Genomic DNA, 13842 nt, shown 5'->3' on the forward strand with positions numbered 1-13842 from the left:
GGGTGGGTGCCAGGGATGGGGCACGTGCACGTGTGCTTACAGTGCCGAGGAAGAAGAGGCAGAGAAGCTGTGAGAGGTATGAAGGGGTTGCGGAGGTCACGGCGTGGGTGTGCGGAGGTAGAGGGGACTGTGATGGGTGCAGATGCCTGCAGAGCCAGCTCTTGCTGGGAGACATCTGGGTGAGGAGGGATGCTGGGGCTGGAGGCAGCACCGGGGTGAAAGCAATGGCAGCAACTGCATGTGGGATTGCAGGAGCTCCCTAGCTCAGGTGTGGGTGGCTGTGGGAGCTCTCTGCCTCATGAAGCTGCTGCCCTAGGTATGAGGAGCCCTTGGATGCTCCATAGGACTCTTTTTTGACCATAATTTTCTCCTTGCTGAGGGCTTGCGGGCCCCCTCAGGAGGCTCCTGCCCCTCCACACAGACATACATCAAACAGCTTTTGTGTTGCTTTGCAGCTACCAAAAATAGTCATTTGCATTAATGTGCAAAAACTCCGACTCTGTCCCCAACCACGGCTCTTCTACACTGGCTTTCCAGTGTAATTCAGCTGTTCTCGATGTAAATCTGCTGGGTTTACGCTGGTTTTATGAAAACTGCTGCTCTGCCAGTCCCGATTTACACTGCATGAGCTGAGGGGTAAGACTGTTGTGCCCCAGCAGAGCAATCGCCCTAACAAACCATCAGGCAGTCCAGGACGGGGTCCTCTCCCTGCTCCCAATCTCCCCTAGGACCATTTCTGCTGCCAGAGCCACCATGAGGGCTGAGGGTGACATGTCCTCCCTTTGTGTTTCCCAAGCTGATGACTGCCGCTTGTTGGGCAAGCTCCCCAAGGTGAAGTGCTTGCGGAACGGACGGCGAGAAGGTAAGAGCTGCCTGCCTGAGACCCAAGTGGGAAACCCAGATTTTGGGAGGTGTGAGAGTGATGGAGCAGGGGGGGGACCTCCATGGAGTGGGCGACAAGGGAGGTCAGTGGCTCGTGGGGATGGGGGGCCCTGATAAAAGGAGATGTGGTAAAGGGCTGGGATTTGAAATAGGTCCCCCCTCTCTTGCTGAAAAAGATGGGACTATTAAGATATCCAATGAGGCTCAGCTGTAGCTTATTAACCAGAAAATTAGAACAGGCAAAACAAAGCCCCGGGTCTTATTTTTAAAGATGTTTGCTCTAATGAAAGAGAGGAGATCTGCTCCTGCTGCTTCTGTGGGATTTTTTTTTTAAAAATAATTAATTATATTTGAAAGATTAAGAAGGACTATATGGAGGATGAATGTATGTCCTACTGGGCTGCGGCTGGCAACCTTTTGAGACATTTTCCAGCTCCCTATAGTCTGAATGGGTGTTTTCAAGTCCTGCTTTGCAGTATTAGGAAAACAAAAACAATGAAGTTCTTTCATGCTGAAAATCGAAGGCATGAGTCCAGGTGTGTGTCAGGTTGTGGTGATGGAGGAGTGGAGAGGGTTGGTCTGTGGATTCTTTCTGCAGAAGGTTTCAGATCTGCAGGTCTGGTCTCAAGGTGGCATCACCTCCCCACGGGTGTAAGAGTTATACCTGCTTTGGCAGGAGGGTAGGGGAGGTCTCCATAGACCTGCACCTCCTTCTCACCTTTCTCTCCTGTCTTATGGGGGTACATATGTGCTCACCCCCAGCACTGGATGGAGCTGCAGGTATCGGTGCTCTATAAAGCCGTCAGGATTTGGGTACTGTTGTGGTTTAACCTGAGTCAGCAACTAAGCACCACAAAGCCGCTCACTCAACATTCTTCTCATACCTAACTCAAAAACATAGCACTGTACCAGCTACTAGGAAGACAATTAACTCTATCCCAGCTGAAACCAGGACAGGTACCCAGCCTGGAGAGCTTACCTCACTTAATACATCACCGAAGCTGTATCCTTCAGGACCTGCCAGGATCTGGGGAGGGCTGGGGTTGGTACAGCAGACTGTGCCTACCCGCAAGATCGTAGAAGTTGCAGAGAGAGATACAGGAACAACCTAAGTTGCAGGAGGTGACCTTGGCAAACGCTGGATTGCCCCAGGCTTTGTTCTCCTGTCCTTCTTCCTCCTTCTCAGAGGCTGTTCCTTGACGCCTTTCCTCGAGGGCATTTTAATAAGAAAGTCAGTGACCTCCTTCTGCATGGACCTGATGCGTGGCTGCTCCATGAAACCCTTCTGTCTCTCTTTATCCGCTCCTATCTCCCTTTGTATTACCATTGTTTCTCCTTCATCAAGAAGCTCTGCTTCCCTTGAGCAACTTGCGTGTCCTCTTGTTTGCCAACGGACCATCTACTTTCTTACATTGTGCTTCGCTTGAGCATTGGCTGCAGAAAGCCAGTTGACTCCTGCATAAATAGGAACAGAGCATCTTCAAGAGCAGTGATCTTGCCAAAGAGCCTAGTGTGAAATCCATGTGTGCAGCTGTTTTCCATGGCTTCCCTCTTTGTTCATTTTCCTCTCTCACAAACGCACGCAGCGATCCATCTCCAGCTCCGAAGGCCTCTAAATTCACCATCAACACCCTGATGAGCCAAGCAGGCTCTTAGCACCTTGAGAGCTGACCCTCTTTACTTGGTGGAAAATGTGTTCCCGTTGAGCTGCAGATCAGCAGTGCCCCCAGGGTGGGAGAGAGATCTGGGGGTCACTGGGACATGGAAAGGGGCACAGCAGGGAAAAGTCAGCAGTCTAAGAAAAGCCTAATTCTGGCACAAGGTGATCCCACCCTCGACTCCCCTGGCCCGTTCACCACTGATTTACATCTATGTTGGATTTATTACCTGCAGGGGGTTATGAAAGCATTTTGAGTCGTGTTTTGCCCCAGAAGGTGACAGTAGAAATAATTGCACAAATTAAGGATTGGCATAAATGCCATAAGTCATTAATCTTGGTGGAGCTGTTTATTTGCTTTGGTGACCTTGGGAAATGGTTGACATGCCTTGCAGTGCCGGGAAGGAGGCAATGAACCCGAACCATGTTTTATCCAAGTGGGATTTAGACGGGTCACAACCCAGGAGACGCACAAGTGCAGGAGACCGTGCTGGAGGAGCCTGGGGACATTGCCCATCCCTCTGGGCAGCAGCTGACATGGTGTGTCCCTGAACAGGTCTGATCCGGTCCCGAATCCGAGGGGCAGATGTGGCACAAGCAGGAGTCCTGACCTTCCTCGACAGTCACTGCGAGGTGAATAAGGACTGGCTGCTCCCTCTGCTGCAGAGGATCAAAGAGGTGAGTGCTCCTGAGAGACCAGGGCTGCCCTCAGGGGATGCGTCGCTGATGTCCACCTCCTCTCCCCTCTTAATGGGCACGACCACCCAACTGTAGCCAACTGCATGCAGGCATCCGAGGAAGAAAGCGATGAGCTTCTGGGGTGCAAAGTGGCCTTCGGTGGTCTTCCTCTACCCAGCAGCCAGGTGGGGTTGTCTCCGTGACTGGGAGAGCATGTGGGTGCCTCCGGGGGCCGTGGGGCTCTAACTGGCAAGCACAAGTTGAGTGGTGAAAGGGGAATACGTGGGCAGTGCTCCAGCGGAGTTTTTAATTAGGCTCATGTAAAATGCTCAGTGCTGATGATTTAAGGGAGTGACGGCTCCTAGAATAGGGGCCGAATTTAATTTCATGCAAATTAAGCACTAATAAATTGATTTAATAGGATTTAAATTCTGCTGATTTCAGAGCAGACAATGACATTCGCCTTTCGCCGGCGGCGACATTCTCGCCAGACGTGCGCGCGGAGGCTCCCGGCGCCTTGTCACTGGAGTCAGAAGGAGCTCTGTGCTGGTGACCTGCTGGCACGGCGCAGGGGATGAAGCCTTCAGCTCCAGCGCGGACGCACGGTCCTTGGTCTTTTCCCTCCGCTGTGCCTCTTTCCTCCACCCTTGCTACACCTCTGGCTCCCGATTGCTAGTATTTATTACTCAGTAATTTTAAAACTACTGAATTATGTTGAAATAGTATTATGTTGAGATGGGCAACTGAGGAGCAAGGGGAAGCCGAGGCGGTGGGTTACGGAGAAACCCGCTCGGCTGGTGTTCACGGTGCCCCTCGTGCAAGGCGTCCTGCTTTTCACACCTCTCTATAGGTGATAGCCCTGTTGGCTGGGCTATACATCCCGTGTGCAGCAGCGATGGGACAGGGGGAAGGGGGGGCACAGCACCAGGTCAGATCCTGCCAGAGCGGGCGAGGGCAGTCGGTGCCACTGGTACTTGTAGCGCAGCCAGCGCTGGAGAGGTCCCAACCTCGGTTTGCAGGCTGGGCCGCAGTGCTGCTGATAAATGGTAATATAATGAAAATGGCCTTTTCATATTATCAATCACAGCTCTGGTGGAATTATGAGAACACCTGCTATAATACCCCACTCGGGCCTCATAGCCGGCCTGCCTCAGGGTGGGATTCACCACTAAACTTCACTGCATCGGTTTGTTGCTCTGAGCTTTTTTAAGGCAAGCTTTCCTCATTCTCTGCCAAAGCCCTGCTGTGTTTTGGTGAGGAATATCCAGAGCGATTGCCTCTTTCCCAGGCAGAGCTTTTGATGTGTTTTGGCAGGAGAAGGGCAGCAGTGGTGGCAGAAAGGGGACAAGGCAGAGCTGCTTTCCCGTGCAGCTCCAGGACTGTGCCCCACGTTCGGCACCCGTGGGGTGGGTGAACGTGGATGCCACGTGCGGCATCGCCGTAGGAGTTTCACTGCATGGTCTGAATATAGCATCAAATGCACGCGTCACCTCCGTGAAGTTCTTTTTATTTGTTCTTCTGGGTTAAATCTTTCTCTGGCTGGAAGTAAGGCAGTCTGTAAGCTTGCACTGCTGCTTGTGCTGCTCTTACCCTGCCCAGTGTCTTGCAGGCCAGGCACAAAGGGAGACTTAGTATGAAGGATGTTGAGGGACTTGCAAAGCAAGTGGCGTCCCACTTGCTTTTTAACTGCTCGCAAAAGCTGCAGGATAAGGGCAGAAAGTCCTCAGTTTCCTTCTTCCCAGGCCCACTGTACCCATCCTTTCCATCAGGGTTAAAATATTGATCAATGAAGTGTATGAAATGCTACTGCTGCCACCTTCAGGCTGTGCTAAAGAGATGGCTTCCCTGTCCCACTGCTGCGGTGAAGATTAGCCGCTTAGAAAGAGCATTTTCTTACCGTGTTACTCCTAGGAACAGTCTGCTTTGAGCTAATGTGATTTAAGTTTCAAGCAAAGGAGAGCGGTGATTGCCTCGAAGCACACCCGGCACTTTCGCCACCACCAGCCACCCTGTGCGTCGCTTCTCTTTTATTTTCTCAGCCAGAACAGCTATTCCTGCAGCCTTCTGTGGTGCAAAATGCCAGAGCCCATGTGTGCCACCACGCACCAACGTGAAGGTGCCCCTCAAGTCGAGTTTTCCCAGCAGACGATGGCATCACCCCCGAGGCCGATGCTCACTTTCAGGCACGGGCAGCACGTGCCCAGCATATGGATTTGGAAACAAGCAGGACTAGAAAGTCTAAGAGCAAGTGATGGGGTGTGGAGGGGAAGAAAGGGGGTGCAGGGGGTCTTGGACCTGTGCCTGGGAGGGTGAGTGTCCCTGGGAGTGGCAGTGACAGTGGGTGTTTTGTACCAGCACGTTTGCAAGCGTATGACTGTGAGCACGTGGGCACGGGCTCTTGTTTTTATTTACGGAACAAATATCTCCTAAAGCCATTAACAGTGCATTTCGACTGAATAACTTTTCTAAAAATGTAATTATCCAGCCCAAGGCGTTTTTACAGTATGGCTCGACAAGCTCACCCCAAAACCGGATCTGCAAATGGTATTGGGATGATCCAGTGGATGGTGACCCCCTCACTTCCAGCTCAAGCACCCCCGGAGTTTGGTGCTCTCCTAGGGCAGGGGGAGGCAGATGATGGCCCTCTCATCTTGCCTAATGCAGCTGAGGGGCCTGAGGAGCAACCGTGGCCCTTTTTGTTGACCATTACAAGGTCATGATGTAGAGTTTGGGAGACAAGCTGGAGTCAAGGTCCTTTTCCAAGGTTGAAATGCATCCGTTGTCTTCAGGACCATTTTCAGAGGTTTTTCCTGTTGATTTAGTTCCACAATTCGGTTTGTTTGAGAAGTGTATTGGAGAAATGCATTCTCAGGTTTTTGAGAATTTAATGTGAAAGAGGATTGAAGATTTGGGCGTTGTTAATATTAACATGCCCTGGCGTGGGAGGGTATCAAAAAAAAAAGAAAGGTGAACCCGCCTGTAATAAGATCTGATGCTCAACCCGAAATAAATCATAGCAACAGCGCTGTGCTCTTGAGCATGCCATGCTTTTCTTTTGAGGGTCAGAGAGACCTTCATGAAAGCTGAGTAAATATAAATGTTCCCAGGACGTGTCAGGGAAAGTGAGGCAGGGAGAAGGTTGCACTGCTGAAGGCTAGCATTTTGCAGTAGTGCACTCAGCCAAGATGTAAAGGGGATTTTCTTGCAAGAAGTTGTGCCGTGCAATGAGTAGGAGTGGAATCGAAATTGGGAACCAGTGTCGGCTAATTACAAGTGCTCACCAGTAAGATGCTTGGGGAGCAAGTCTTAAATGACTAGATACGATCCTTTCCCTGCAGTGTTCAGCACGCAAAGCAGATGCTTTGCTCAAAACCTTTCCGCTACCCTCAGGCAACTAAAACGTGCTTGGGTATACTGAGCTGTGGCAGCTTGGGGGACACCATGCAGCAGCTACAATGGGTTTGAAAGGCTCATCGTGCTTGGCTGTGACTTGAGTTTCCCCACACGGTATGTAGGTACAGCAGACCTTGCCCTTTCAGTGGGATGTTTGACTCACAGAAAGTCATGTTAAGACAGACTCCTGACTTGTCGTTGTTATGGAAATACCAAGTATTTGTCATGCTTATTTGGAAAACCTGAGCTCTAGACCAGCTCCGAGCTCATGGGCTTTGTTTGTTTTTTTCCTACAGCTGCGTTTGAATACTTTTGTTAGGACTAATTTCTAAAACAAAGTCTTTTTCTGAGTGAGAGAACAAGCCCATGTGTGCTCAGATGCTTTCCTTTGCATGGCTGTGAAAAACAATTTGATCTGGTGAGGGTAAAAGCTTGAAGTTTGAGCTATAATTGGAGTTTGGGATTTTTGAAAAGAGAAAGGGAGATAAGAGAGCAGTCAAAGCTGTCAGAGTCTCTTCCTCCTATAGATATTTTTGTTCATAACTGTTTGTATAATCTCTTTGTCCATAACAAGATGTTAATTAAATCACCACCAACTCTTTAAAATAATTCAGGCCTTTTTTTTCTTAACCCTTTCACACATTTGGCAAAACTCTAACTGTATCCCCATAGTTTGTACATTTAAAAAATACCTGTATTTAAGCTGCCTGACTGCCTGTGTTTTTCCTCTGTTGTTGCAACCGCCTGTTTGTCGCCATACTTCTGAAATCCAGTAAAAAGTATTTAAGGGAGGTGAAAGGGGAATACGTTGGTGAATTTGCAAAAGGCGGACGGAGCTTGGCATCCAGCCAAGTTGGGCACTGACTGCGCGCACAACCTATGGAGGGAGGGACTGCAGGTGAAGCCAAAGCCGGTGAGAGATGCTATCTCAGCAGCCCAGAGTCCTCTTTCCCAGGAGAGACAGTGCTTGTCTTCCCAGCTTCTCTCGCCGGCGTGCCCCTGGCTCCCAGTAGTATCTCTGCGGCTTGGTGCTGCTGCCGTTAATTTTTTGGTTGAACTGATGCAATGGCTGAGGAAGAGGAGGCAATAATGGGCACTTGTCCCTGACAAACCTGAATGACACCAAGATTTCCAGCCACCTGGTGTCTCCAGGAGTTCAGAGTATCCCTTGACCAGTTTGAGCAACGTGATCTGAAGTCATGGGTCATTTCGCTTCTGCTTTCCAGGATCCCACCCGAGTGGTCAGCCCTGTTATTGACATCATCAACTTGGACACTTTTGCCTATGTGGCGGCTTCCTCGGACCTCAGAGGAGGTAAGTCCAAGCTGCGTGCGTGCCCCATGGGCGTCCATCCCGCGGCATGAACGTGCACTGGCCCGAGGAGCTGGTGGCTCTGCACCACACCGCTGGCTCCTGCTACCTTGCAAAAAGTTCATTAGCACTGTTCAGTACTCCCCGCTGGCTGTTTTCAGGCTATTTTAGAGACAGGTAAGTGTGGTGTGAGGAATGGTGTTTGCTACAGTGGATAAAGCGGTCAAGCAGGAAAGAAGGGTCATGTCGAAGCCACCCTTGGCAGCACTGAAAGCCGGGCTGCTGACAAGAGGAGATGGGGGATGTCTAGGCAACAAATGGAAGATGCGACTGTAGCGCTTATTAGTATGCCTGTGCTATTTGTAGCATGCAATATCCATCAGAGCGTGTATCTGTGTGCGCAAGGGGACAAAGTGAGGTTTCAGCAGCATCTTTAATTCTGACTTTTTCTGCCTTTGGAGTGCTTCACTGCAATTGTAATGCAATGTGTTGTTTCTTGTTCGTATGCAGTAGTAAAATATGCTAGTCATTGGACTCTTCTCCCAAGAGCTGCATCTCCATGGTTTAGGTCAGTTGAAAGTGGGGAAAATACTCCGTCAAATGTGGCTTCTGCAGCCTGCATTGCCTCCTAGTCCATACCCATTTCTAATTTCCCCATGGTACTTCTCTACTTCGGTTTTAGGTTTTGACTGGAGTCTGCATTTCAAATGGGAGCAGCTTTCCCCTGAGCATAAGGCCAAACGACTTGATCCCACTGAACCCATTAAGTAAGTCAAGAGGGGGAAGGAGGCACCTGAGGAATGTGGGGCAGGACAGGCGTCTCATCTGACCTCATGTGTGTCACCATGCACCATAGCAGTGTGATATTCCTTCCAGGACAGCTCTGAACTTCTAATAACTATAGCGAGCTCCTGGCTGGCTTGGGTTTTGCAGTACAGCTTCACCTGCCAACACTAAAGCCCGAGGGTGCTGCAAAGGTAGAAGGGGTATATTTGTGGTTATTTGTGTTTTGGTAGTGCTAAGGAGGCTGAATATGGTTAGGGAAAAAGCCAAGTGCTCTAGACTCCTGCTTCTCTCAGCTCAGCTATCACTTAAAAATAAGGCAGTGTCCTCAGCCCACTTGACAAAAACGTGATGTCTAGTCCAGCCTTTCCAGACCAGCGCTGCTCTTCTGGACCTCACTGAAGGCTCCTCAGAAATTCAGGATGTGCAGGAGAGATAGCGAAACTGAACGGGAGAGATGCCATCTGTCCTCATGCCGTGGGATGGAGGGAGTCCTTCATTCTGCTGAAAATCTCTCCTGGCAGCAAGCCTAGTGCTGGTGTCTGCATCCCCAGCCGTGAAGCGCCGGGGTGTGTAACATGGAGGAGACCAAACGTTGGAGGAAGCTCAGGGCCTCAGAAAGCTCTCAGGGGAGCAAAGCACTGCTTCTCCTTAGGATGCTGTTGTTAACAGGAGCTCTCGCTGGCTTCCCAGAGGCTCTCCTTGCGTTCCTGGTTGTCCTGCCATGCAGGGCACTGTGGAGACTAGCCTGGGCGCAGCAGTCATCCCAGCTCCTCCCAAGCTTACGCTATGTTATCCACACTGTCTGCAATTGAATGGAGACAGGACTTGCGCCAGCAAATGGCGAGTCTCCTCGAGCTATCTTCTGGCTCTGCCCTCCCCTCCTCCACAGACCTTCTCTGTGCAGTTTTCTTAGCTAATCCAAGGAATGAAAAATAACCCTGTTTTGAAATAAAGATCACACAGCTAGTGATGGCTTTTAAAAAGCCCTTCTGAATTGGCTTTGCCTTCCCCTCCCCAGTGCAATGGTGCTCTTAATAGGCTGGCTCCAGGCAAAAAGACCGTCTGAGTGAATAACCCCCTGAGCGCTAAGTGCATTTTTGATGCTGAAGCCTACAATCAGGGCTGTGAACTTTGGGCTTGTAGGAGTTGTGCTGACGGGTGCATTAGCCAGTCATTAAGTGCCAGGCAATTTATGATTGACAGCAAAATACCAAGGCAGCTAAAAGAAAGACTCAGATGCTTTTTGAGGTGTGTTGTCCTTGTTTGGTGAGGAGATACTTAGGTAATGTCCTGACAATGGGAGAGGAGGCAAAGGGAAGGGCTGCTTCTGTGCATCCAGGTGCTGCAGCAGTGTTTGAGTATGTGTCCCCTCTTCCTTTACCGATTCTGCAGGACTCCCATCATTGCTGGGGGGCTGTTTGTGATCGACAAAGCCTGGTTCAACCACCTGGGGAAGTATGACAGTGCCATGGACATCTGGGGTGGGGAGAACTTCGGTGAGTCACTCTTCTTCCTCCTATGCCTTGCTGTGTTGGCTTCTCTTCCTGAGTCATGCCAAATGGATGACTCGGGTCATCCATCAGGTCACTTTGGACTTCGCTTTGAATGCTCTGCATGGTTTCCCTCACATTCATAGGTTACGGCCTCAGGTGAGTAAGGAATCCAACAACTATGAAGGATGGGAAGTGAGCAATTGTTAGCGTCTTCCAAGCTGCTTTGATTTCCTATAGGTAAATACCCTAAACCACAGAATTTTCAGCTTTGGTGTTAACCAACAGATAAGAGAACACTACACGCACCCTCCTATTCCTTCCTGATCTTATTTTCTCAGTAATAAAGCAAAGACGTGTCTTATTCCATTGTCTGACGACAGCATTTCAAAGCTATGAACTGAGGCATCGGTGCCTCCCTGAATTTGCAGAGTGCCTGAAACAGTAGCTCCATCGGCATGCTGCAAGCAGGTGGCAAAGTGACATGGCTGCTTATCCATTCCTGTATCACTAGATGGCCGACCGCTGCCAGGCTCTCCTTGACACTATCATTTTTCCTGCACAAAAAAAAATTCAGTCACCTCTGCTCATTATCACAGGGCAAGATGGGCATTAAGAAATCTCCTGCATGCAAACTTGAGAGGGCACAGCCTGTCCCTTGTCCCCCATGTCTAGCGGAGCTGGATCAGGCTGGGCTGTTCTCTCTTTGAAGCTGTAGCGATGCTGCAGATCAGAGCAATAGACTGTATCCGTGAAAGCAGGGGAGGCACTCGATGTCAGGGAGGCAGATCAGAACCTGGCTTTAATAGCTCACACCTCTGGGGAGCACGACTAGCAAGGAAGGAAGGATCTTGTGTCTTAACGCATACAGCGATGCTGTCAGTCATCCAAGGGAACAGATGCTGCTGCCTTGCAGTAACCCATCCGCTGCCTGGCACTGTTGTTTCCTTCACATGCCTTTTTCCTATAGCATATTTTATTTATTTATCTCTCGTTAAGCAGTAGGATCTCACTCCTTCGTGCTTTCTCTCCGTGGGTGGGTGTCTTGCCACCAGACTGACCCAAAGCATCTGCTCCTCTGAGTGGGGTGGCTCTGAGAAAACCTAGGAGGGGAGCGACAGCCCTCCCGCCTCCCCCGCTGGATCAGCGGCCCAAACAAAGCATTCAAAAAGGGAACTAGACGGGAGGAGGGGGACTGCCGTGCAGTGCCCGACCCGCTGTCCGTCTCTGCTCATCGCTCGTCTCTGACAGCAGCGAGCCTCAGCTGCTCCTGGGAGATGAACAGTGACAGGGCAGCCTGCCCTCCGGGGAAGCTCTACCCCGCCAGCTTGTCCGATGCCCTGCAACGGCAGGCGTTGCGCTCCTTATGTGCGGTTGTGGCCCATCCTACAGAGCGCGATATTTCCCTTACTGGTGCTGTGCCGTGGGAAGCTGGTCCCGATGGAACATGCGCTGGCTGTGCTGCAAGGGTGTAATGCTGCCTCAGGGCATTGGCGTGACGAAGGTAAGCCAGGCAGGTTAACACTGCAACAAAAAAGCGCAGGTCTGCGTAGCAGCAGGGCCGATCCCGTCTTGCCCATCGCCCTGAGAGCAGAAGCGTGCCCGGCTCAAAGCTGGTGAAGGGCAGCGCGTCCCACCTCTCCTTTGCTCACAGGCGAGGGCAGCTGTGACCCTGCTGGCCCCGGTCACTTCTGGGCAGTTGACAGAGGGCAGGAGCTGACCAAGCAGCTGCTCATTTTGGGCACTTGCAGTGAACCCTGCTTTTTCTGGTAGCTTAGTCCTGAGGGGATGCGGGACTCTGGTCCTGGGGAGCATCGCTGCTGCCTTTAATGTTAGTGACTGGGCAGCTAGAGGGGGCTGGAGACTTCGGGCAAAACACAAGCAAGTGTGTGGGGGTTAGAAGGAGGACATTGTAGGTGTTTTACTTTTTAAGTTTACTTAGTCCCCTGAAGGTGGATTGATGAGCTATGGCAGAAGGGCTTGCAGGCCAGTAAGAAGTGCTGAAGGCATTTTGCCAAGCTAAGGCCAAGCCCAGTGCACCCCAACACGTACTGCTCGCATCTCTCCTGGGGTCACTCGGAGGGGCCACCTGCACTGGAGACATCTCTCGAGGGTCAGGTGAAGCATGCCATCAGTTCCTGCTCCCCTGGCTCCTCTGAGCTGGCCCCGTGCCATGCCTTCGCTGGTGCCTCAGTTTACCTCCTCCCGAGACATTTAGCTCTCGGCTGCCTGTCTGGAGACCTTGTTTGTTAGCTGCCACGGACGGCTCCGTGGATCGTCCCTACCTGCCATAACCTGTGCTTTAATTGCTTCTGCTGGGACCGGAGCAGGGTCTGCAGGGTGCAACATGTCTGAAGCAGAGAGCTCAGACTCCTCACCACCTCCTGCCTCCCCAGCACTGTATTCTCATTCCGGTTCGCAGTGCACAGAGATCACCTCAGCCCACCTCTTTGTTAGACTTTAAATTAAGAGCAGGGGAGGACTGAATGGTGCAAGTCTTTCCCTTGTAGTGCTTCAGGGAGCTGCTCTTCTCCAAGGCTGAGCAGAAGGACGAGAGGAGGGGAAGGCACCAGACAGCAGCCACGCTGTGGTTCACAGCTGTTTGGCTGATTGTGCCCCTTTATCAGGCACCCTTCTGATTTACACAGCAGCACTGGCAGCGTGGCTGGCGCTGTGACACGCAGGCAAATGTCTCAGCAGCCACGTGCAAGGGGAACCGAGCGCAGCAGCTTAGAGCGGCCACATCCTGCCATAATCTCATTTCCCTGCAGCTGTGATTAAGGTTGCTCCCAATATAGCACCAGGACACGGCACAAGGGCATGTTTTATTGGCCTGTTAATACCCAGCGCTGGGGAAAGTGGTGAGGCTCCAGCTGCTGTTGCAGCGCTTGCCTGTAAACACAGCAGTGAAGGGAAGGGGAGGGGATTTCTGGAAAAAAAAGTAATTTTCCTCCCTGCCGTGCTTTCCCACCACAGCCTTTGCTGGCCCCTGCTGCTAGGGCCAGCTGTTGGGGATGGGGTCAAGCCTTGAATTTTGGATCTGGGCATCAAGGTGAGAGGGCTTTGTGGCTCTGCCAACCTCCCATTTCCTTTAGGTCGGGAGCAGGTGGGTGTGCTGGCAGCGGGGATGGGAGTGTCGGGAAGGTGGCTCCTACCTCTTCAACGACATGCACCTCGTGGCTGAGCCATGTGTCCTGAGAGTAGGTGGCTTTGGATGCCCGGGCTCCAATTCTCCTTTGCTCCTTGGAGCTGTGAGTTGTTTTCAGAGGGATGGCCACTTTGCGGGCTGGCAGTGGAGGAGGAGGAGGACTCCTGTTCGTGCTGCCCAAATGGCTTTCCTGCCACCGGCACTCGTCTTGCCAACGTCCAACCTGGGGACAAGTCATCCTTGTGCTGGTGTATGTATGTGAGGGGACTGCCGGTAGCACAACCTGACAAAGACAATGGGTGGCCTCCTCTCTGACTTCTGTAGTTAAAGGGGGACAGGGAGTGAAAAGGAATTTGTAGTTTTGGAGTACATACATGCTGCGTGTAGCTCTATACTGTCAACAGATGATAAAATAGGATGCAAAGAACTGCAGAAGCCTTTTCTTTTTTATTTCATTTTTTTTCCACGCTGGTTCTGTCTAAGCATGACTTTCTGAC

At 51.2% G+C, this 13842-nt stretch overlaps 1 protein-coding gene across 1 annotated transcript in view; it reads left to right on the top strand.

Moving 5' to 3' along the window:
• GALNT14 (polypeptide N-acetylgalactosaminyltransferase 14) overlaps window positions 1–13842 on the top strand; it is a 103889-nt gene that overhangs the window by 71600 nt on the left and 18447 nt on the right. The window contains exons 5-9 of the mRNA XM_049834015.1: window positions 797–862; window positions 3096–3217; window positions 7837–7924; window positions 8604–8688; window positions 10100–10203. Coding sequence (XP_049689972.1) covers window positions 797–862; window positions 3096–3217; window positions 7837–7924; window positions 8604–8688; window positions 10100–10203 — 465 coding nt within the window. The remainder of the gene's footprint in view (window positions 1–796; window positions 863–3095; window positions 3218–7836; window positions 7925–8603; window positions 8689–10099; window positions 10204–13842) is intronic.

Source organism: Accipiter gentilis, chromosome 30, assembly GCF_929443795.1.
Source record: "Accipiter gentilis chromosome 30, bAccGen1.1, whole genome shotgun sequence".
Taxonomy (NCBI): Eukaryota; Metazoa; Chordata; class Aves; order Accipitriformes; family Accipitridae; genus Astur; species Astur gentilis.